At 49.4% G+C, this 23,916-nt stretch overlaps 1 protein-coding gene across 1 annotated transcript in view; it reads left to right on the top strand.

Moving 5' to 3' along the window:
• The window catches only part of LOC126542060 (solute carrier family 12 member 2-like), a 139,898-nt gene that overhangs the window by 98,849 nt on the left and 17,133 nt on the right, over positions 1-23,916 (top strand). Inside the window, exons 10-20 of the mRNA XM_072286444.1 lie at positions 274-381; positions 1,082-1,205; positions 3,929-4,030; positions 7,362-7,517; positions 9,345-9,444; positions 10,677-10,788; positions 12,397-12,531; positions 13,554-13,660; positions 13,858-14,054; positions 15,000-15,266; positions 20,766-20,880. Of these exons, the coding sequence (XP_072142545.1) occupies positions 274-381; positions 1,082-1,205; positions 3,929-4,030; positions 7,362-7,517; positions 9,345-9,444; positions 10,677-10,788; positions 12,397-12,531; positions 13,554-13,660; positions 13,858-14,054; positions 15,000-15,266; positions 20,766-20,880 (1,523 nt within the window). The remainder of the gene's footprint in view (positions 1-273; positions 382-1,081; positions 1,206-3,928; positions 4,031-7,361; positions 7,518-9,344; positions 9,445-10,676; positions 10,789-12,396; positions 12,532-13,553; positions 13,661-13,857; positions 14,055-14,999; positions 15,267-20,765; positions 20,881-23,916) is intronic.

Raw genomic sequence — 23,916 nt, 5'->3', positions numbered from 1 at the left:
GCGATATAAGTTCAATGTGAATTGCACATGACATACGAAGCATACCTGCACTTTCCAAGCCGTGCCTCAAGCCGGCTGCTTAGCATGTTCGAGTGGAAGGAGGAAAATGGCAGTTGGCGATACTCTAGAGCCAGTGCGTCGACTACCTTTTGTGCTGCCAAGGAGCTGCCCACGTTTTATGTGAACGCTGAGGCCCCGCTCATCGTTGCGGAGGCCAACGTTCCTATGCGTGTATCAGCAGAGTGTGAGTTGGGTGTGGTTCGCTGGCCGCAGGTGATGGAGCTGATATCCGCCTTTGGTCCCTTGGTGTATGCTGGCATATTCGCTGCCACCCTCTCCTCGGCCTTGGCCAGCTTGGTCAGCGCCCCCAAAGTCTTCCAGGTGAGCGTCCCGCGCAGGACTCGGGTCTGGCCTGCGAGCAAGCCGCGCATGCGCGAGGGTATAACCGTGGCCAGGATAGTAAGCTCCGTGTAGGTTTGGGTCCGCTAGCGGAACATGATTACAACTGACAGCTCACGGACCATATTTAGAACAAGGTAGAAAGCTGGGTGAGTTGGAATTGAATACAGTCTTTGAATCAGCGCAGAAGACGACGGCCACAGGATAGGAGAAGGACACAGGAAGAACGCTGTCTAACAACTGCAGTTTATTAGGAAGGGCGCACGAAAGGAAGGCACCATCTTCATGCGCGTGCCATTAATTCACACGGAAAAAGATGACCAAGCATTTGCATCTCACAATATAACAGACAGATAGACGGTTCCTATACACAATCATGCAGCTTTTGTATGCGTAAGACTTGTACGAGTTCACGAGCTTTTTTTGTCTTTTCGCTTGGCGATGATCTTGGTTAGATCGACGAACGCCTTACAACGCCCCAGTTTTCTTTCGCGTCTGTTATCGCTTCTTTCTTTTTTTTGTCCACCTGCGCGTGACTGCTGGATCGTGCGACGATGTCACGATGCATCTTCGACGCACAGCCAAGTCGAGAAAGCGATCGAAACTCTTGTCGCAGTCGTGTCCGCAGCCGGTGTCGCTCTTATTTCACAACGTCCGTTTGGCGGCGCACCGCGCGACGCAGGCGCTGTGCAAGGACCGCATCTTCCCGCACATCGAGGTGTTCGCCAAGGGCTACGGCAAGAGCAACGAGCCTCGGCGTGGATACCTGCTGGCCTGCGCCATCGCGCTGGGATGCGTCGCCATCGGTAAGTCGTGCGCGCGCTTTTCACCTGCTCGCACTCGCACTCTTTATCATCCTTGACGGAAAAAAAAAATTATGGGGTTTTACGTGCCAAAACCACTTTCTGATTATGAGGCACGCCGTAGTGGAGGACTCCGGAAATTTAGACCACCTGGGGTTCTTTAACGTGCAGCTAAATCTATGTACCACGGGTGTTTTCGCATTTCGCCCCCATCGAAATGCGGCCGCCGTGGCCGGGATTCGATCCCGCGATCTCGTGCTCAGCAGCCCAACACCATAGCCACTGAGCAACCACGGCGGGTTTGACGGAAACGTAGCGCAAAGACGTCACCAGCGCCTTACACTTGGCGTTGAGCATCGAACGCGCCTTGCAGCGCTGTTGGGCGACTGCATGCGCCGTATGCGTCGGCGCCTTTGTATCGGCGGTGAAAGCGCCACCACGAAAACATGCGAAAGAGCCAAAGAGAGCTTTTCGCTTTAAAAATAGAGAGGTAGATAATGCCAACTCGGGGAGCTAGACGTTGATTAAAACGGAGATTCGATTTTCTTTGTCTTCTTCGTTCTTTTTTCTTTCTCACAGCGAAGCTGTCTATGGCTACCCTCCGGAAAAATCGTCGCGGCGAACAGAAAACGCCTTGCGGCAGAGCCAACTTTCTCACGAGGGCTCTGTATTTCTCAATCTAATGTCCGTATCTTGGAAAAAAAAATCGTACTGAAATTAGCCGCTGAGACGACTCCATCATTACGCCGAGTTCCATTTACTTGTCGTAACTAGTTAGTTCGCAGTGAAGTTGTAAACGTCACATAATTTCCGTCTGCTGTCAATACATGGGCATCTACGGAGGGAGTATGGTTACAGAAAAGGCCTGTAACCCTTGTTTTATCGAAACTATCCCAAAACAAATTATATGACAATTGGCCGCTAAGACGACTCTAACATTACGCCGAGTTTCATTTTGTTAGTTCACAGTGAAGCTCCGACGCAGCCTCGTCAACAACATCTGCGTCTTTAGAGCGGCGTCGTAAAGGCCCTTCCGCAGTAGCTCTGTGTATGTATGACGTAGTGCGTGACGTAGTGCGCGCTTGATATTTCTTTGTATTTCGCATAAATGACATATACATGATTATTTGTACAATTACATACCTCCCCCCCCCCCCCCACCGCCACCACACACACACACACACACACACAAAAAAAAAAAAGAGAAGACTATACCAACATAATTTATACCACCGTAGCAGCTTCGCTGGTCAACCACAGGGTCAATCACAGGGAGAATGGCTCATTTTTTTTTTTTCGAGTTTCCCATCTGCCGACTTTCCTCTCAGATTACAGCCCATGGATATGTACTTTATGTACTTTATTTCTCGTCCGAGCGATATCGAATGTATTATAGGCATGCGTGCAGCGCGGCCCTCCCACGGTTTTCACGTTTTCATAAGCCGTGGGAGCGCTTCCCGACGGGAGAGGCGCACAGTTCACGTGTCGCCGTTCTCACGCGACCGCCTTTGAAACCAAAGCTGCGCCGCCCGAGAAACCGCGTGCGCTCCGCGTCTATTCGGCTGTTCTCAACAGTTCCAGTCAGACCGAAATGCATTTGTGGGCAACCGTGTGATCTGCTTGACGTTTCTAATACGAGGATCTTCGAAATGAGGCTGTTTTAGCTTTGAGTTCTTTATCCTCGTTCATCGTTCGCTTGGTGTTGTGGTCGAAGAAAACGTTTGCCCTCGTCCGGTACCTTTGATTGATGTTCCTCCGAACTGCTTTGTTTCTCTTCTTTGTGTGGTCTGTTCCTCGTGGGCCCGAGGTCGCGGGTACGATCTCGGGCGCGGCTGACGCATTCCGACGGGCGTGCAATGAACAAACGCTCGCATCCCGTGCATAGGGTGCACGTTAAAGAACCGCAGGTGGCCAGAATCAATCCGAAGCCGCTCTATTACGACGTGCCTTGTAATCAGATCGCCAGTTGTGGCTCGTACAACACCATAATTTAATTAATTTTTTTTTGTTAGTGGTCATTTTACTTACAGCAAAAAAGCTGGACGTGAAAAGAAGCAGAGAAGCATAGAGGAGGAGAGATTGTCTTGTGTGCCTTTCTGCTTCTGTTTACGTTTGTTTTTGTGCTGTAAACAATTTGAAAATGTAACCACCTGGCTACTGACGCAGATCATTGTTATTCGCGCAGAAAAAAAAAAAAAAACGATTTTACCCAGTGAAAACAACGCGCAGAACTAAGAAGCAGACGTGACCACGTTCACTACTTATTGATTGCTTACGCTTGTTAAAGTGCTAAACTTCTTGTGCTAGATCAGCTCCCAAACCGTTTTGTATAATTTTGTTTTCGCTCTGGCAATTTCCGGCAAATAGCTGCCTCTGAGTTTGCGAGGCTCCTGCGCGAAATTCATTTCTCGAACCAAAAGGCGGCGACGCCAGTGTTTGCAGCGGTTTGCAGTCTTCTATCACCAACCTTGTGGCGACCATCGCACTAGTGTCCCGGAACACATTCGGCACTTTCTCGGACTCCGACATGTTGGACAAATATTCCGCCATGTTTTGCGTTTTGGGCCAGTTCGACAAGATGGCAAAATTTGACAGCACGGCGAAATGTGGTAGTCCAGAATATAGCGTGGCATCCTCGGACGGTGATAAGCGTGGTTGCGGCGTTTCCTACCCGTTCTCTCTGACCGGGCTCTACATTTGTGCCTGTTCTCTCGCGCGTGATGCAGGGGAGCTGAACGCCATCGCGCCCATCATCTCCAACTTCTTCATGGCTGCCTACGCGCTCATCAACTTCTCCTGCTTCCACGCTTCGTACGCCAAGTCTCCGGGTGAGTCGTCGTAAACGGCGAGATTCTTTCTCGCGTATTTCACTCTCTTTACAGTAATTGTTACTAATGTGTTTACTAATGTGTTTACAAATCTTATGTGTCCACCTAACTATTAGCGAGATATATGAATTCGTTGTTAAAGAATGCGCAGCAGGTCCTCCACAACCGTCTCATTACACATTTGACAATCTTACAAGTATAGGGGTCATGGTAATCGGCAGCTGAGACCAATCGGTCGCGGATTCGGTTGCCGTCCGCGTCGGCTGCATATGCGATGGCTGCATGATGCCAAATGGCTCGGGTATTTAGTTTTACGTTGCTCACTAAAGAACGCTACAGATGGTAAAAATTCACACAATATACAAGAGAGATATAAGGAAGGCAGGGATGTTAACCAGTCAAGAGTCCGAATGGCTACCCTGCGCTGGGGGAAGCGAGTAGCGGAATAGAAAGAATAGAGAGAAAGAGAGAGATGGGTGTGGAGATACGTCCACGAAGAGCACTGCAGAGTCGAAGGCGCTCGCACAAGCCAGACGTTCTCAGAAAGCATAGAAGTGCCTTTAACGCCTTCTGAGCCGATGATCGGTGGGGGCGGTGTTCTAGTATTGTCTGTTCACTCAGCATATGATCATCTAGTTTCCTGAATGCGCTGGACATACATTGCCTTTGTGCTTCAAACTGAGGAGAGCGGCACAATAGGTGGTCAGTGCTCTCCTCGGAGCCGCAGACATCACCTGCAGGACTGTCAGCCATTCCAATGAGTGCTGAATAAGCTTTCGGGAAGGCAACTCCCAACCGCAACCGACACAGAAGAGACGCTTCGCGTCGGTGCAGTCCGGCCGGAGGTCCGAGTTGCAGCGAAGGGTTGAGTTTGTGCAGTCTGGCGCACCATTTGTGTGCGGTGTTCCACTCAGCTAACGGGAGTGTTCAATTGCACAATTTGCAAGTGTTCAGAATTGATCTCTGGACACTTCCATCACGGCGTCTCCGTTAAACCCGATAAATTATTGATCATTGTGCTGAGCGTAAAATGTTGTCGTTCTCCCGCTCATCACAGTGATCAATATGCAAAGCCAGTTAGCCCAACATTCGACAGTCCTTAACCGATCAACTATTTGTCAATGTTACGGCAAGTGTTGTGTTGTGTGGAGCACTTGCCTGGTATTTTTCGCGCTTAATATTAGTCGAAGAGAAATAGAAATAACGAAGAAACAAATGACTGCAGTTAAACAAGATGCCTTATTCTGGCGTAGCGCCTGTAGTACTCTTTGCCGTAATAGTCTCTTGTGTTTCCTTGCGTAACTTTTTTTTTCTCTATAACCTACGGTCCTGTCAACAGCACAGGAAGTTTTTGATCGGCAGGGCCTGGAAATGCGCTGCCCTTACGTTAAACTAGACTAAGCATCTACATTCCTCCTTTCTTTTCTTTTCTTTTTGGCGCTAGAAAGTACAATTTGCATACCGAACCAATTTTGGACGTTAATTATACAGGTCTAGAGTTAGGGCTCTAACGAGTTCGCGCATATTCAAGCACGAAAAAAAAAACTTCATGAGGCAGGTTATTATATTTCTGACAGGCCGCCATCTTACTTGATATTGTTTTATTCGCCGCCCGGAATTTCCAGAGAAATATGTACAAGAAAGATGCTGGCGCGCTCGCACAAATTTTCCTAGCAGTCCTGCCTTAACGACCTCACCGCCATGTCAGGCGGTGTATTATGCAGCACCGGATCCAATCGTGCGTTTAATAAAAAAAGATAAAATCACCTAGTTCTCTTTAACGTTCTGAACGCCCATACGTGAGGGGCATAGTTAGGTAAAGCTTGCCTTAAACGCAGCAAAAAGAAAAAATTGCCGAAGCTTGCAAAGTTACTTTGTTTTCTGGTAATGTTTCCCTGGGAAATGTCGCTATCGCGCCTAATTTAATTACCACGTTCGCGTACTGGTCCTAGGCGCGAACATTTGCGTGATATATGCTGCCAAACGGATTAACTTTTATTGCGGTATTAACTTGGAACCTAATGGCGAGCCGGCGAAGGCTCGTAAATGTACTCTGGCACGTTCTTATCATTGCACCATAGAAATATCGACCATTATCCGGTCAGACCGCTCGACTAATCTATACGAAATGAGACTGCACACCTGCGCCTCAACATCCATCATCACCCATCTAGCGCAGAATGAATGAGCTCAGACGAAAGTGCTATGGCTAGCGTGTGTTTGTGACCGGACGTCGCGGTATAAAGTTAATTCCGTCTGCTTGAGAACGGGCGTTTTGTACGACTGTTGTACTGCAAGAGCGCGCAATTAAATACATGCCAAAGTGTGTAGTCCTATAAGACCCGTAGCACGACGTTACCCTAGCTGTCTGTCCTCTTGAACCTGCGAGCTAACGTGAAAACGAGCGAGAACCGGGAGTTGTCATCAATGAATCGCGATGTCTGTCATGAAATAATGGTTATATTCCGGTTTACTCTACCAGTTCGTCACACATCTCTAATGGTTCCCGACCTATTTCGGTCGGTGTGTTGTAAACCGACTGCTGTAATCATCCATGCCACGCCTGGTTTACTGTAAGAAGAACGCTCGTCCATCACAAAGCAGGTAGCATAGGCAACACGCGTAACTAATCTAGGTCGGCCGCGCTGACTTCCGCATAACTTATTTTGGCAATGACTCTATCTGCTAGCGCTTCCAGTCTGCTATTAATCTGCCCTATATATTCTTATCTATTAATCTGAACTCTTCGTTTGGCAGACAGTCTTTTTTCGTCGTGCGGTAGTCCCGGGTTCGATTCCCTAACTACCGTGTGTTTTTCTACATCTACGAAGCTTTCTTTCCGAGGAAGCAGCAAAGCTTTCCTTTGCAGTATTATGCAACAATCAGGTGAATTGAGGGCTTTTCTTTCAAGGTTAAAAATGCAGCCGATGAGATCCTTGGTTTCTTCTCTCTCGTCATGAAACGTATCGAGATTGGTGTTCCACGAATTATTTATGAATAAATTGTTGCGGTCGCCGATCGGGGGACGTATTCTCGGACGATCACTTTCGGCGGTCCTATCGCTTTCGCGTGACGTAGCGCTCAACCAGCCAGTAAGCGCGCACTGAAAGCGATATCACCGAAAGTGGCCATCCGAGCATACGTCCCCAACTCAAAGTGCTGGCTAAAGAAAGGAAAGGCATTGAACAACCCTTACTGGTAGCTTACAGTCAGAGTATTAATTTCTTCATCATGAAACCCTACCAGACAAACTTTCGTCGAACTATCGAATTTAATTTTCTTGTCAGCGTGATGGACACCTGCCGTACAGACGCCTTCTAATCGACCGCAGGTTTCCGTCCGGCCTTCAAGTACTACAACATGTGGCTCAGCCTGATCGGCGCCATGCTTTGCGTGTTCGTGATGTTCATCATGAACTGGCAGACGGCGCTCATCACCTTTGCCGTCGTCCTCGGCCTCTACATCTACATCAGCTACAGGAAGCCCGGTGAGTTTTAGCGTCGCGCACGAAGGAACTAATGAACTAGAAACAGCGCTATGGACGGGACACAGAAACAGAGCGGAGAGCAGACGATCGCAGAATCTGCTAGTATCGTCTGCGCGCCTCTAATCTACTGCCCCGTTATAGCGCCGGTGTCATATACGCCTCCGTGCGCGCGTGTTTTATCTGTACCGCTAGTTTAAGGTTACGTCACGCACCAGCAAACCTGGCTCTACATTATGCTAAAGAAAGTGATTATGACTTCTCTTTTTGGGCGAATACCGAAAGTTGAAAGTCGCCTAGAAGCTGCAGAACGTGACGTGGTGCTGCCGCCGAGATTTTTGCTGTAGGCGAAATTCGTAGCGGGACGGGAGCCAGGGAGCCTGCAGAGCGTGATCAGGTCAATTAGTCAGAATATCAATCACTGGAGTATTGTCGGAAAATATAGATGATATATTCGGTAAGGTTTTCAAAGTTCGCTGCCAATGAATTCCTTTGAAGACGTGTGTGTGCTGTGTATTTAGGGAAGATTACTTTTCCTAGAAGCTTATGGTCTCCGTAACGTAACCATTCCTGTGAATCTTTTGGAATAGAGTAAATGCGAATGAGCCAGTCATGGTCACACGGAGAAAGGCTTATTTGCTTGTTACGCACACAGTGCACTCAGTTTTGAGTTCCCGAGTCGCGTCTTGCAGTTTGTCTTCACTGCATTAAGATAAATACAGCGGCGAAGCTAACTTTCAGGACTGCTGAAAAATTGATGCAACAAAACCAACTTTCAAGGAGACCTTTATTGCCAAAGCAAATATGCATAAAGTTGTTGACGCCTTGAAGCAACCTTGCCCTGCTCGACTAGGCAAACATGCAGACACTCGAGGTGCGTTATCGCCCTCACCGGCGCCATGCTCTTCCGAGTGTAACGACGCATACGCGGCCCGCTTGCCGTGTGTTCGAGGAGGTCGCTTGATCTGCTGCGATTGCCAGCATTTCTCTCCTCCATTGGTGCCAGAGTTGATGAAGGGCGATCATGCTAGGGTGAGCCGAGAAGGCTGGTGCCGACCGGACGCGCGCTGTCTTTCCGCGCTCCGTGTTGATGATCACGTGATCTGCTGTATATTGAGGAGGCCCGGCACAGTGTAAATGGTGAAGGGAAGCGGCACCGCTGAACGTTCGCTTCGGGATAGGCACGCGCCCTCCCCGCTGTGTCGGCATTCCTCATTACAATGGCTGTGTGACCGCGATGGCTCGCTATCGTTGAATGGACTCTGTTCATGCGTGTCTTTGAAGGCGTGACATCATGCTTGTTAGTTAGCAAGCGAATGTTTAATTTATACTGCGGATAAAACGATGGGCCCTACTTCGTGTAATGGTTTTATATCTTGCTATCGCAGTTAATGCTTCGCCTCTCGGGCGAAAACGCAATTTTTTTTTTCATTCAAGTTATTTCGGGGTTCGAGAAACGCGCACACAAGTTTCTGTAGATTTACCTTTTCAGCACCTCGGTGGTGGTTCTTGAAACAACTTGCTTGTCTTGTTACCTAACTTCAAGGTGTTGCCGTGCGCTAACAGCGGTTAAGACGCTGCTCCGCTATCGCATTACTGAGTCCTATTTTGGGCTCCGCTCAAACGTAAGCGTTAAAATGTGCGTTCTGGAACGGAAATTTTTCTAAAGTCAGAGCATATGCCTTTGCGGAAAGAGCTGATATTGTGATGATCGTTCGCTTCAGGGAATTCTGGGAGAAAGTTTGTTAAATATCCAGGCCGACAGTTTTTTTGGCGTGCGCAAACTGAAGGTATCAAAAGTGTGAGTCACCTCTTCTTTTGTGATCGCAGACGTAAACTGGGGATCCTCGACGCAAGCACAGATATACAAGGACGCTCTAAACGCCGTCTACCGCCTGCAGACAGTTCAGGAGCACGTCAAGAACTACAGGTATGAACTCCGGCTTTGCACAATGCTGGCTAAATTTTTTGTACTCTCCAGGTTAATTACTGTCGCACCGATGCGTCAGTTTATCTCTATATAAGGTGTGCAACACTCAAATTTTACATTTCACCCTTGTAAAGTTCTGCTGTTTTATGCGTCGTCGGGCGGCCGAGTGATTTCTGCATAACTGTACAAAGTGCTGCAGCATCATTTCAAAGCTGCAGGTAGTACATATATGTTTCTGCCGCTCTGCTAACTAGTGGACCGCTGTTAATATTTAGTACTGGTCGCTAATTAGAACTGTTCTCGAAACTAACGTTATTGCAGAGAACATGAAGAAAGGTAGTGCGTCGGGCTGCTAGTGACTCCATCTGTAAAGTTCCTCTGAAGCATTTCGCCTCATGTGAAATTTCACCACGAGTACACCATAAGGTGTGTCAACAACACAAGTGGGTGTTTGAATCACTTCCACAAGCGAATTTATTGTATGATAGAAAATCCAGACAGAGAGAGAGAGAGAGAGAGACGCTAGTTTTATTGGCAAAAGAAAGGCTATAATATATTGTTTACATGCATAGAGCCACTTCTCCAGCTAAGTGCGGCTGACGCGAAGGGTATAAAAGGTACAATCCCTGTAAATCCGAGATCGTTCAAACTGCCGCTTAATTTTTTTCGAAGTTGTCATCGTTGAGTGTCGCGTTTGAGCTCAAGACGATCTGACCGAACAGGTAGGCGTGTGCGATCGTGAGGGCACGATCGTGATGCTCGCTCTGTCGACATACGGAACTTTATTGGCTCTTGTGACCTCATCCTGCCTCGCCTAACCACGTAATAGCGCCATTAGCATATCCTCGGCGGAATTGTTTTACTATACCACTTGCCGAAATCCGGCCTTATTGTGCTATTGGTAAGCTACTGAACATATTAGTATTGCAAGAGCTGCACATCTGTTCTTGTGGTCTCCATTGTCGCAGGCGTCGATCGGTTTACTTCTTCGCCCACAGGCGGCGCCATTACCTCTAGGCCACCCGACGGCTTCTCGGCGCGCCTTATTTTGAAACACTTGAGCTATGCACGATGGAAGGATCTCGGGTGTTTTTGTTCAAATATAAGAAAGTGAAAGGTTAGAAGAAAAAAAAAAGAATTTGCTGCGAGAAGCATTTTCCGCGACGATGTTGCTTTTATAAACGGTCTCGTAGAAGCTAAGTTTCGTGCGGTGTTTCTCGTGGCTGCTGCAGGCCCCAGATCCTGGTGCTGACCGGCGACCCCAGCCACCGTCCGCCTCTGGTGGACTTCGCCTACAGCATCACCAAGAAGCTCTCGCTGCTTATCTGCGGCAACGTCACGCCCGTGAGTGTGGGCCCCATATTCGCCTGCGGAACGGGGTTGCCTTCCAGGTGCCTGACGTCACACCATTAACGCAGTGCAATTAAATATTAAAATGGCGTGGACCACAGGAAATGTTCGCTACATCGAGAATCCTAAGCTGAGTCGCTACAAACACAACTTGAGGACACAGCGTTGCTTCAACGCTGCATGATCGATTTGTTTGGCTGCGGTTGTACATTTCGAAGTGCCAGTAATAAGCTCGCGTCATCAGTGAAGCTGACGTCGCCCTGAGAATAACACAACTAAAATACAGTGAGAGACAGGAGAGACAGGGCCGTCAGGTTTCAGCTTTACTTTAGCTTTCATTTACAATTGTCGCATACACATACGTTATCACATAGGGACGTGCCAGAGTCGCACTGTCCGGGGGAGCTCCTGGTAGTGTATGATAAACCAACGGCTATTAGCTGCGTAAAGTAGAGCAGCAGATTAGAAACAGGCAAGGACAATACTCAGATATGCGCGGTGCATGGTCAACATTCATTTAATAAATATGGCAGTACAAGAAATGAATTTCAGAATACAACCAACACAGTAATACAATCGCGTTCAAAGAAGCAGCAAACATTTCAGTTCTTAACATTCAGTGAGACACCAAAAGTATGCAAAACAAAATTCTCACTACAAGGTAGAAAAAGACACATACATCATAATACTCGTAGGTAGACCAAGCAAAAGTGCTCACAGGGGGAAAAAGAAAAAGAAAAAATAGAAAAGAAAGCATTAGTTCCAAATCGCAGTCACACGTCGCGTAAAGCATTCAGTCAGGATGTCTGAAACGTTTGCCTACTTGAGGTAAACGAGACATTTCTCCCGTGGTCGTTCCTTTTGTGCTGCGTAATCATGAATACCCAAAGTCGTTCGGTGCGCAAGCAGGCGCGAGCGATACCAATCTCAAGGCGCTACGGTGTGGCAATCCTGGTCTGAACATTAATCGCCAGTCGCGGTTGGTTGCACGACGTGTGTCAATCGCCGGTGTGGATTCACCTTTAAAGACCGAATGTAACGAAGTTTTGCACCGCGTAGGATGCCTAGTTTCAAATAGCGTAGGTAGCATCCTCCGTGCAAGATATTACGTTTGAAATACCAGTGGATGCACCACGAGAAACTCGCATAACAAGACCGTTTTAATTACCAAAATAAGATTTAAAAAAAAGCTACGCCGTCATTACCGCTCGCCGGAAATGATGCACTACCCAGATCGTTGAGAATCAGCGCGGCACATTGGCATAACCTCCGAGATTACAGGGCGGCGCCCGCAAAACGCTGGGAATCTCGAAGGCGATGTAATAGGACTTGCATTACATCCACTAACCACCAAGTGCATGCGTGGTTGTGCTTCGGCACTATTGAACAGCTGTTAACGGGAAAATTAGATAGCTACCACTCCCACAGATTTGCCACGATTGCTACAATAGTGTCTGTTACTCTTCCGCAACCAATTTAGCCTATAAGTGAAAGTTCGTTGCAGTTAGCCCGCGAAAAGTCGGCCGTGTGTCCAGCACCTTCGCTTCCGGTTCGCTCCGTTTTCCGCCTGTGGCGTCTGCAGCTCCTTGTTTTCTCTTGCAGCACCGCCTCACGTTCCGGTCGCGCACTGCTCTCACCAACCGCGCCAACGCATGGCTCGAGCGCCGCAAGGTCAAGGCCTTCTACACACTGGTGCGCGACGAGGACTTCACGCACGGCGTGCGATCCCTGCTGCAGGTGTGTCACCACTTCTCTCTGGACGCGGGAACGGAACGCGCGCGCGCCCTCACCTTTCGCGCGCAGTGATCTCTCCAACTGCCTCCAACATTCGCGACACCGCGGCGGCAACGAGCCGAAAGATCTCAGGCGCATTTCCTTGGCCCACCTCGCGGGCAAAAAAAATTTCGCTGTATCGCACCGATGAGATGAGGGAAGAGGAGCGTGCAAATCTTGATGTCGAAGGTTGGGAAGAGGCAGTGACGTCAGTGCAAAGCCAACCATGTTTGGGGGAATGGTGGCGAAAGGCGTGGCTACTAGTTGATTGTGCGCTTGAAATGGCGCAAGCAGAAGGGCTGAGGCGTTAGTTAATATCGCCGCTAAGGTATCTTACGCAGCCGCCGTGAGTGGTCCGACCGCTTGCATATCGCTTTCGTATAAGTATCACCCGCCGTGGTTGCTCAGTGGCTATGGTGTTAGGCTGCTGAGCACGAGGTCGCGGGATCGAATTCCGGCCATGGCGGCCGCATTTCGATGGGGGCGAAATGCGAAAACACCCGTGTACTTAGATTTAGGTGCACGTTAAAGAACCCCAGGTGGTCGAAATTTCTGGAGTCCTCCACTACGGCGTGCCTCATAATCAGAAAGTGGTTTTGGCGCGTAAAACCCCATAATTTTTTTTTCGTATAAGTATCTCTTAAATATTCGCTACAGCTCTGATTTATATGTGACAGCGGCAAGCCTGCCATATGATGCAATATTGCTTTTATTCTAATGTATTAACTACCGAATGAAACACGATGTAGTTCATGCTCGGAATCATCACTGCCATCCCGAGCAATCAGCGGGCACCGTTACCCAAGGCGCAGGAGTGTAAGGCTTCTTTCAAAGGAAGGAAAGGTTCGATTTAAAACTGCAAAAAGTACAAATTTATTTGTTACTTTAACGTTACAGCATCGCTACTCGCGCCACCGCTGTTACGATAGCGTCATACGCAGGTTGCACCTTGGAAATGTTAATCGCTGGCTCTCTTTTCCGTTCAGTCCTCAGGACTGGGCAAGCTCCGTCCCAACGTCGTGCTGATCGGCTACAAGTCCAACTGGCAAACGTGCGACCGCCAGGAGGTGCTCAAGTACTTCACCGTCATCCAGTGAGTATAGAGCGCATTGCGCGTTTGATTTTTTTTTTATTTCCCTTCGGCAGCCGGGGCAGCGCGGTTCCCCGGTTTATTACGGTTCCCGCATTGAAAGAGCGTCGGTAACAGGAACTATAGCCCTGCAACAAGTAACCTGCGTGTCGCATTATTGTGAGCATCGTAACACACCTCCTTGCCTCGGCATCTCGCAGCGACGTGCTGGACCTGTACATGTCCGTGTGCATCTTGCGGCTTCCCGAGGGCCACGACTACTCCGAGTACGCCGACCAGGACGCGACGGTCGCCGCCAACGGCAAGAAGCCCGACATGCTGACCGTTCCCGGAATTGAACGCGAGAACTCGTCGGGGGCCTTCCCGCGAAACATCTCCAGCGCACAGCTCTCCATGGGTGAGACACGAATGACTGCAGCAAGATCTCTCTCGTTCACAGCCTTACGCTTGCGAGGGCAGTGGTAGCGAGACCATTCTGTGCGTACGCACCCTACGGCAGATTAGCGGACGTGCATACCTTGGGTGTGTTTCTGGAGTAGCCTAGGGACACTTGTGTCGGAGTTGCAAACGCATCGTCGAGATGCGATTGAATCTAGTTTAGGCTTGAGGCAATCGAGATAGGCCGAGAGGCCCTTGCTTAAATACGTTTGTTTTGTTCCTCGTCCTATCTCGCGACTATGCAGCATTGCTTCACGTCGACCGAACATACACTTTCCACAGAACCAAGCAGACGGATGGTGCATGTGGGCGGTGCGATTTCAGTCGACCAAGCCAGTGCACTTGAGGGTGGCTCTTTGGGTTTGTTGGTACTGGCGTCTTCTACTTTGTTTTACTGGCAGAACGACGCGGGCACAGAAAAGCACATTAGAAAAACATGCAGCGCTATGTCCATGTGTGTACCTCTTTCCCTCTGCCTGCGCTATAGGTATAGCTATAGTTATGTGTATCTATAGCTCCAAGTTGGCGGCACCATGGACGTGCCCGACGATATTCCGTGCTATGTGACGCACTGCTATACACGACGAAAATGAGACGCGCGTTCTCGCACAGCCGTGGTTCTCGCCGTTGCTGCGCTGCACCGCAAGTTGCAACCGTGCAACATCCGTTCCAGGCGACGACGCTTCAACTGGAGAGATAAGAAAAGAGCGTAGACACGAGAGAAGTACAAGGGGGGCACAATGCAGTGTAATCGTGGCTTACTTTGGCAGTCGTCTTCGATGGTTTTTGGCGCCAAACTGCTTTCCTACTGTTCGGCTCCTCCCCGTGCACGAAACGGTAGTTTCTCGCTTTGCTGCGTTACGCGTACAAGTCTCGACGAGGCGGCACGAACGTCGTCGCACAGGTGGCAGCTCCCGGGGGCCCTCGCCGCCGGCGACTCCGCTCATGGGCCGCGCGGTGGGCATGCCGGGCGACGCCTTGGAGAAGGCGCCGCTGGCCGAGCCCGAGCCGGCCTCGGTGGTGGTCAACGTGATGCCCCAGCACCACCAGGGCGCCGAGGACACGAACAAGACGTCCGACGAGCCCAAGGAGCTGCCGCTGGCCGTCAACCAGTTTCTGCGCAAGCAGAGGAAAGGAACCATCGACGTCTGGTGGCTGTACGACGACGGAGGTGAGCACGGAAAGTGGTTCGTACGTCGAAACGGTTACGGTGGTCGGGACGATGCATATTCGTTAAAATGTGGATGGCTCGTCGGTCTGCGAAGGTAACGGGTTTGGGGAAACTGGAGGTGTCGACAGGGCCAGCTTTCGTGGAACGCTCCCCCCGCTTGATTGCGTACGTACACGATGCGGAGGATGCTCGATTCCGCAGCCAAGGCGTGAAGCCTTCTCGGGACGCTTTTATTTTCAGCGAGAGCACACGCCTTGCTTGTGAGCCTTTCTCAGCGGCGCCACAGAAGCGGCAGCACGGGAATTCCTATTCAAGCACAACAGTCTACAGATTAATAAAAACTTTATCGCTGTAAGTGGGGGAATAACCATTTCGAACATTGTGCGAGTGTGGCTTGGTATTTTGAAGATGCGATGTATGGATTGGAGATTACTTCGCAAGATTGCAAATATTTAATTAGGCGTGGTAATCAGAGTGGGTTCTTATAAAGTCGGCAGATAAATGTTCGCGTGTGCAGCGCGTGTCGCTGAATGACGTAGACCTACAACGCACGCATGTCTTAAATGTTCCTTTACGCGCGTAGCCCGTAACCTAGGCTACCTGCAGTCGTACGTTGGACCCCTCTGCACGCGCAAATGCAGCACGTCAAGCGTTTGAACGTAAATGTCGCCGTATGGTCGGCCGTACTTATATGTCAGCGACGAAATTCATTATTAATATTTTTCTTACAGCGATGGCATCTTAGCCGTTAGATAATCCCTTTTCCAATGCGATGGAAATAACCGAAGTCGATTACAGAGGTTTCGCGAGGTAACGTTGAGCTTCCTTAACCGTAGCGCGTTTACACAATAGACTTAGCATGTGGTCTTACCATCATATAAGTAAACTGCGGGTGCAGCACTTCACAGTGCATTGCTCACGGTAGCGATTTCGGTGGATGTGACCATTCCAGTAAATAATTTGATGCCGAAAACAAGTTATAGCGAATGCGCTCCCTTGGCCTGCTGACGTTGCCGTGAAGGCAACACGAACTCTGTGACTCATTGATCCACGGTTCGTATGTTTCGACAACTCAGTTTACATTAGCCGGAATTCGGGTATTTAATTCTGTAGGAGTACGGCGCGCCCTCGTCATCTCTACCGTCGCAATTTCGTACATTTGCATTTGAAACCGTTAGCTTGTTTGTATTGTCAGTAGGAAAATTACAACAGGTGCTGGTGTACGGCCTAAGGTTATATGCCATGCTCTGGTTCAGTGAGCAAATATACCCGCCATGGTTGCTCAGTGACTATGGTGTTGGGCTGCTGAGCACGAGGTCGTGGGATCGAATCCCGGCCACGGCGGCCGCATTTCGATGGGGGCGAAATGCGAAAACACCCGTGTACTTAGATTTAAGTGCACGTTAAAGAACCCCAGGTAGTCGAAATTTCCGGAGTTCTTCACTACGGCGTGCCTCATAATCAGAAAGTGGTTTTGGCACGTAAAACGCCATAATTTATTTTATTTTAGTGAGCAAATAGTTGTCCGGGTCTGCGTCTGCGAAGAAGCTTCGTTGAATGGCATCCTATAAAATTAAGCAGGACATTTTGCAGAGTGTATGTACCAACGCGGAAAAAAAGAAAGAAAAAAGTAACGTAACGCGAATGGGACAGGTAAACAATGAACAAAGAAAATACCAAAATTTGTTCAGGGATAATACATAAGTGTCTAATTAGCTACATCCTACAAAATGAAAATGGTTATGATGCTTTGAGGTTCTGATGAATAATCTGGGAACGCACTCACAAAAACCTTTTACGCTAGATTTGTTCGTACGATAAAATTTCAGCCAATCCCGATGCTGCACATATTATTAGTGAAGGCTACCGGCCAATGGCAAATAGTTCTTATGAACACCAAGTTTTGTCAATTCAGCCCCTATTTTTTTACTTAAGCAGAATCGCTCGATTTCGGTGCTGATTTATACTTTCACGTTCAGGTTTCATTTGTTCGCCATAGCACTATATAGTGGGAAAAGACAGCTCTGAATTTCAGGACTTATGCGTAGACTCCGTGAGTATACTTGTCGCAGACGCCGCATTACCCAAAGTTCTTGCGTCGATAGTAGGTTCGGCTTCCACCTGCGCAAAGTTTCTGTTTAGTCTACTGTCATTTCCATTTTATTACGACAGCAATTGTACGGACGTCACAAAAACGCCGCCGGCGCCGCTGTCCGTTGCCGTTATGTCCCGCTAGACGGTGCATGCGCGGCTCGTGCGCTAAACAGTGACCTTATCGTGCGCGCGCTTGAGTTTCTTGCAATAATTGTGCGCGGAGGGTTTAGACTCTGGTTTAGAGGGCCCCCAGACTCGCGGTGTGCGTTTGGCTGCAACAACGACGAAGCGAAGTGGGTGCACCGTCAACGCATACGCTCAACGGCCTCGGTGGCGGAGCCAGGTCGGTGTTCTGCTGCCTTGCGCTGATGGCGTGAGCGTCGTGCGCAGGCGAAATGCAAGCACTACCATAGCGTTCCTGTTGAGTGAGTCTGCTGTGTGTACTGTCAGGATTGGGGGCTCAATCCCATCGCTCGAGATCCGTTGCCAAGATTGGAGTCCGGCATGAATTCGAAGGTAGCTGGCCCATGCCGTCGTCCAACTTAAACACGCTGAGGACGTTGATGAAGGGAAGAACTGCTTCTCATCGACAACGAGGAAAATGGGTTTATTTACAGTATTTGAATCAGTCTAACATGACTGCTTAAGAAAAAGAGTGTCAGTCCAACATGACTGCTCAAGAGAAAGTGTGTCAGTCCAACCTGACTGCACGAGAGAAGTGTATCGAGCATCCGCACAACAGCAGTTTTTATACACTCGGTCCGCCGGCGATACAAGGCGGCGCGAACGTTCGTTTACTCATTGTCAACTTGCCGCCGCCCCGCAGAACAGTTTACGTACACATCGGCACACACATTCTGATGGCCGGCGCCGGCGACAGAGGGGCGCCGTTCCGCAGAACAGTTTACGCCCACACACACACGCAAACACACAGGTGCGAAGGTCTGGAGCCGACGTCAGAGGGGCGCCGTTCCGAGTACCTCGGAGACATTCTGGGTAGCTCGTTGTCCTGCTCATCTTCGTCGTGTGAGAAGCACGAAAAGACAGCTTTCCCGCGGCAGCTCGCTCACGCGTAGCAGATCAGGTTCGTGCTGGAGAGCTCTGGCACAATAGTTCGCCCTCCGAACTAGTTCCGTCACAACGGCGATGGGGCTGGAGGATTTGCGGCGGTGTCAGCACAAAGCCCGCTTCCTCGAACGTATCCTAGCTGAAGCGACGGAGAGTGGGGGATGCGCGTCTTGTCCCCCAGTCGAAATTGGGTGGCAATCCTACATTGCAGCTCGCCATTCTTAAAGGGCCCCTGAAACGGTTCGGACAAATTTTGTAGACGCGTAGGGTACAGCTTAAGTAGAACATTCGCACCACAATTTAAGTGAAGCGTTACGTATTAATGGAGCTACAAGCGATTAGAAGTTACCCTCCTCCCCAGTCATGCTTTTCCTCCTCAACTCGTTCGCCGAGCGAGCGGGGCTAAGCTCCGCCTTCACTGGTCCTGCGTCACGATGCGACGTCAAATCGTCCACTTCCGTTTGTTTTGAAGCCCGCCCGCGCGAAACCTCTCCGCTAGCCGCTTGGCTGTCGACCCCAAGCGAGAGCTATCGAAGCAGCGTGCGTTGCGAGCATTCTGTCGTAGCGCCGAACGTGTCTGGTATTCCGTTAGCCACAGGCAAGCTGGTCATATCGGCAAATGACTGGAGACATTAACTCAAGCTGATGAAGGAACTTTGGCGCAGACGTACGTGAGCGGCCTGATCGGTCTGCACGGTCCAGACACTTGTTGGCGCAGAGCTTAACCAGCCAAACACAGCGCTAATATTGCTCTAACCAAGTGTAAAACATTTTAAACATTTATAGAAACAATGTGTTGATGATTACATTCCTGCGAAAAATACGCACCAGCAGCAAAAAAGAATAGGCTTCGTTGCTGCTACTGTGTATGGTTGAGCTCTATGCCACGAGGTGGCTGCACCGTGCAGACCATTCACATTTGCCCTTCTGCTCATCTCGGCTCATCCCGTTACGGCACAGTCAAGCGGCCAGACCCTGTCCCCTTGCGCTTACGTTTGCCTAATACGGGACTCGCGAAACGCTAGTGCGTTAGTAATCTTCCTGTGTAAAGTGACGGCCACAAACGCGCAAATCCTGGCGCCGATCGGATAGCGGCAGTCCGATGCGTCCGATGCGCAGCAGCCAGTTCGCTCGTACGCTGCCCTGCAGAGGGACACGATGTCGCAGCTTGACATATTGCCAATCGCTACGTTTGCAGTCCACAGGGCAACAAAGTCGAATCATAGTGCTCGCGAAAAGACTGAGACCAACTCTGACCGCGGAGCTCTCGTCAAAATGGAGTACGTTGTAACACAAGCAGACGACACTTGCTGTGTGCCGGAAGCGCTTAAGTGTACTGAAAAATTGTTCTTGTGCATTCTCTTTCTGCTACTTTCTCTTTATAAAAACAAATTAACTAACATTCCAACTATTACGAAGATCATTTGTTTACCATAAAGTTGGAAAAATTATCGATCACGCGCCCTGGTCAGCCAATCGGATAGCTCGCCCCACTGACGTCATATGGGTTATTTCGGTCATATGGGTAGGGGCGGCTTAAAATTCCGCCGAGCAGTGCGCTGCGATCGGCAGCGATGTGCATTTTTAAAACCTTATGATAAATTACACGCTTTACGCAGAGCACTTAGATGTGTCAATTAATGATCAGAAGGACCTACTCTAACGACTCAGTACGTTTGTAGAAAATCGTCAAAAGCGTTTCAGGGTCCCTTTAACAGTGCGCACTGCTCAAACGCCCAGCTAACGTTACCTAACACTTCGCTTGGCGCCGACTAATGTCGACGGGGTCCCCTCCGTCTCATCTCCCCTGCGCCACCCCGAGGTGCGACGCCTTGCAACGCCTCTGGCGACGCTCCTTATCACGCCAGCATCGTGAGACGCCTGGCAGGTATCGGGGCGCTGTTCCGCCAGCGCAGCAGCAGTTGTCTCGCATGCTGCCTCGCGCCAACGTGACTCATCCGCGTGCGGTTTGAGCACCGCCCGAGGACAAGCGCAACGCCAAACCTCGCTGTCGCTGACAATGATTCACACGTTGGGCGAAAACTGCCAATTTTCTTTCTTATTATTCCTACACTTGAGTCAGGGAGAACAGTTAACTTCCCTTAGCCCTTTTCTTGGTTTCATTGTGTGTTATACTCATGTGGTGGTCAAGACAAGATAAGGGTTCACAGAAATATGGAGACTTGAAAACCGATAGACAAACAGTGGTCGAAGAATAAGGGACGTGTCTCAGAGTGGGGCCAGCGTTTCGAGAAGGGTGCTTGCCCCTGCTGACTACTTGAGTGTGTGTGTGTGTCAGGCCCTTTTGTAACTTACATTGCCCGGCGGTCGCTGCAGGTCTCACGATGCTCATTCCGTACCTGCTGACCACACGCAACAACTGGAGCGCATGCAAGCTGCGCGTCTTCTGTCTGGCCAACAAGAAGGAGGAACTGGACCGAGAGCAGCGAAAGTAAGCATATATACCGCACTTCGAATCGCACCGGTTTTCAATCGACGGCCACCGCAAGAACTCATGGCGCTAGTGTCTATAGGCTAACCCCTACAGGAAGGCGGTTGAGCTACAGCCCGTGATAGGACTGTCGGCGCATTCTCTTCGTAAAAGCGCATATTTGTACTTGTAAAGGTAGCGGCCGCGATGTGACCTTAACTAACAGTGATGTACGAGTTTTGACATTGCGTTTATTTTTCGTTGGGTCTGAAGGTGACATCAGTCGAGAATAAACCTAGAGAAAATTCGCAGGTATAATTTTGCACTCCGGCGTCACGCTTTCAACGTTACGATTCTCGCTGCATACGTGCACACTGAACTGTCTTCATTTATTTCATGAAAGCGAAAATTGTGATCGTTAAATATTTCATTGCTGGAAATAGACGCTGTGAAGTCAGCAGACAGTGAGATAGAATCTGAAGTGCACATACAGTAAAGGAAGTCACACTTGCACTTTCAGTTAACACCACGGCCCAGTTAAGTGAACGAACTCTATGTGAGCCCCACTGTCATTCTCGCGGTTTTTGAGCGATTGCTACTTCGGAATGCCACCTATTATATGTATGAAGCTTTAAGCAATAATTAGTGTATAGCACCTCTGAATTCCCGCATAGTCCTGTTCTCCTTGAGTGAAACCATATTAAATAACGCACTTATCTGCTCTACTCGCCGTGACGGCGTATTGTATCTTTAGTGTTGCACTGCTGTGCTAGTTAGAGGGCGCGGGATCGAATCCCGGCCTAGGCCCCGCTTTTCGGTGGGGGCGAAATGCAAAAACGCCCGTGTACCGTGCATTGGGTGCACGCTGAAGAACTCCAGGTAATCCCACGCAGTGATATCGGAATTTTGGCACGTGAAACTCTAGAATTTAATTTTATGTAGTTATCTACTCGAAGTAAGATATATGATAAGTATCCGGGAGTTTTCTCGCGACTCTTGTAGGTCTACTATAGCGACAGAAGCTGCATCTCGGTCGTCGTCGTCATGCTGAACACGCTGGTTCTAGTCAGATAACCGAAGCACATCATTCTATAGAAACATTCTATTTATAGAAACATATAGTGACATACACACATACTGATTAGTGTCATGTGGCCGCACTGGATGAACAAAAACTTGCGTTTACTTTAGTGGGCGCTTACCTTTCTCCATCAAGCCGTTTCGACAGGCAGAGACTGAGTGACATTATAGATGCGACACCTGGTCCATGGATTGTTGTTGGGGACTTCAACGCGCATCATTCACTTTGGGGAAGCAAGAAGATAAATTCGAAAGAAAGAAACCTCGTGTCCTTTGCTTGCGACCATGAACTTTGTTGTCTAAATGATGGTCCCACGTTTCTGCGCGGCCGGACGTACAGTAGTTGTTTAGACTTAGCATTTGTTTCGCGATGCCTCACTCGCTGCGTCCATTGGTTCACAGATATAGGAACCCACGGAAGCGACCACATTCCTACCTACCTGAAGATAAAAGGCCTCACCAAATCCGTTCCATCAAATTTTAAACAAACAATCGATTGGCCCGTGTTTAAATCACTTATGGAAGACGCATGCCACGAAGGCATTTCGTCCACACTAGAATCTGAGATCGCCAAGGCTATGCAGGATGCTATGCGCTCATTTCGGCCATTAGAAAAACACACAGATTTTGATTCGGAAATACAGAGCCTCCGTGCAATCCGACGGCGTGCGGAGCGACGGTACAGACGGACTAAATCATTGTACGACCTTAGAGAGGCCAGACGCATTCAAAAGAAAATTCAACGTCGCCTTGCTGTACTGCAAAATCAACGCTGGAAATCGTTTTGTGAGTCTCTCGACCCGCGTAAACCTCTGTCGGTTGTCTGGAGAACAATCCGTGGACTTCGAACAGCTCCTCAACAGCGTCGTCCATTTAAGTCTCTAGCCCTACATCAAGGACGCCGAGAAGTCGAGGTAGCCGAAGATTACTGCGCAAGGATCGCGGGTCCGGCGCTCACGTAGTCACCTCGCGCACCTATTCCCATTGTGCCCCCTTGCTCCCGAGATCCTCGTATGGACGCTGCTTTCTCCATCGAAGAACTGGAGGCCGCACTTGCTGGGTGCAGGCGATCTTCGTCACCAGGACACGATGGCATCACATACTCTGCGCTTGCAAACCTTGGTCCAGAGGCCAGAGATGCCCTTCTTGGCCTGTACAACGCATCATGGCGTGACGGCCTGGCCCCTACAACGTGGAAATCCAGTCGGCTTGTTCCACTCCTCAAGGCTGGCAAATCCCCGTTGGAATTGTCATCTTACCGTCCAATAGCACTGGCCAGCTGTGTCGGCAAGGTAATGGAGAGAATGATCCTTACACGGTTAGAATGGTACTTGGAATTTTACAACGTCTATCCAGAGTTAATGGCTGGTTTTCGACGTGGCCGCTCGTCAATAGATAGCGTTATCGACCAGGTAACATACGTACAACACCAGAAACATCTGAAACGAATCACTGCGGCCCTATTCCTTGATGTTAAAGGTACGTACGACAATGTAGATCATCATGCAATTCTGGACGCCTTAGAAGCTGTAGGGATTGGTGGACGCACCTTTCGCTGGATATGCAACTATTTGAATGGAAGATCTTTCTTTATTTTGACTGAAGACGGACCAACGCCATCAAGCTATACCAGTCGTGGTGTACCGCAAGGCGGGGTACTCAGCCCTACCCTTTTCAACCTGGTGCTCGTTGTTCTCGCTGATTCGTTACCGCAAACTGTTCAGCTCTCCGTATATGCAGACGACATTTGCATATGGGCTTCAGGCGTGACACGTGTACAAGTCCGCGCACGACTTCAGAAAGCCTCAACGGCTGTGTCAACATACCTAAGAAGACAAGGATTGGAGCTTTCCGCTGAGAAATGTGCACTCGTTGCTTTTACTCGCAAAGCGATGGCCCCGTATGCTTTGCGGGTTAATGACCAAATTATACGATATAGACGAACGCACCGATTTCTTGGCGTCATCATTGATAGAG

This window comes from Dermacentor andersoni, chromosome 2, assembly GCF_023375885.2.
Source record: "Dermacentor andersoni chromosome 2, qqDerAnde1_hic_scaffold, whole genome shotgun sequence".
In the NCBI taxonomy this organism is placed as follows: domain Eukaryota; kingdom Metazoa; phylum Arthropoda; class Arachnida; order Ixodida; family Ixodidae; genus Dermacentor; species Dermacentor andersoni.
Note: the sequence above shows the minus strand (reverse complement) of the source record. Positions and strands in the feature narration are given on the sequence as shown.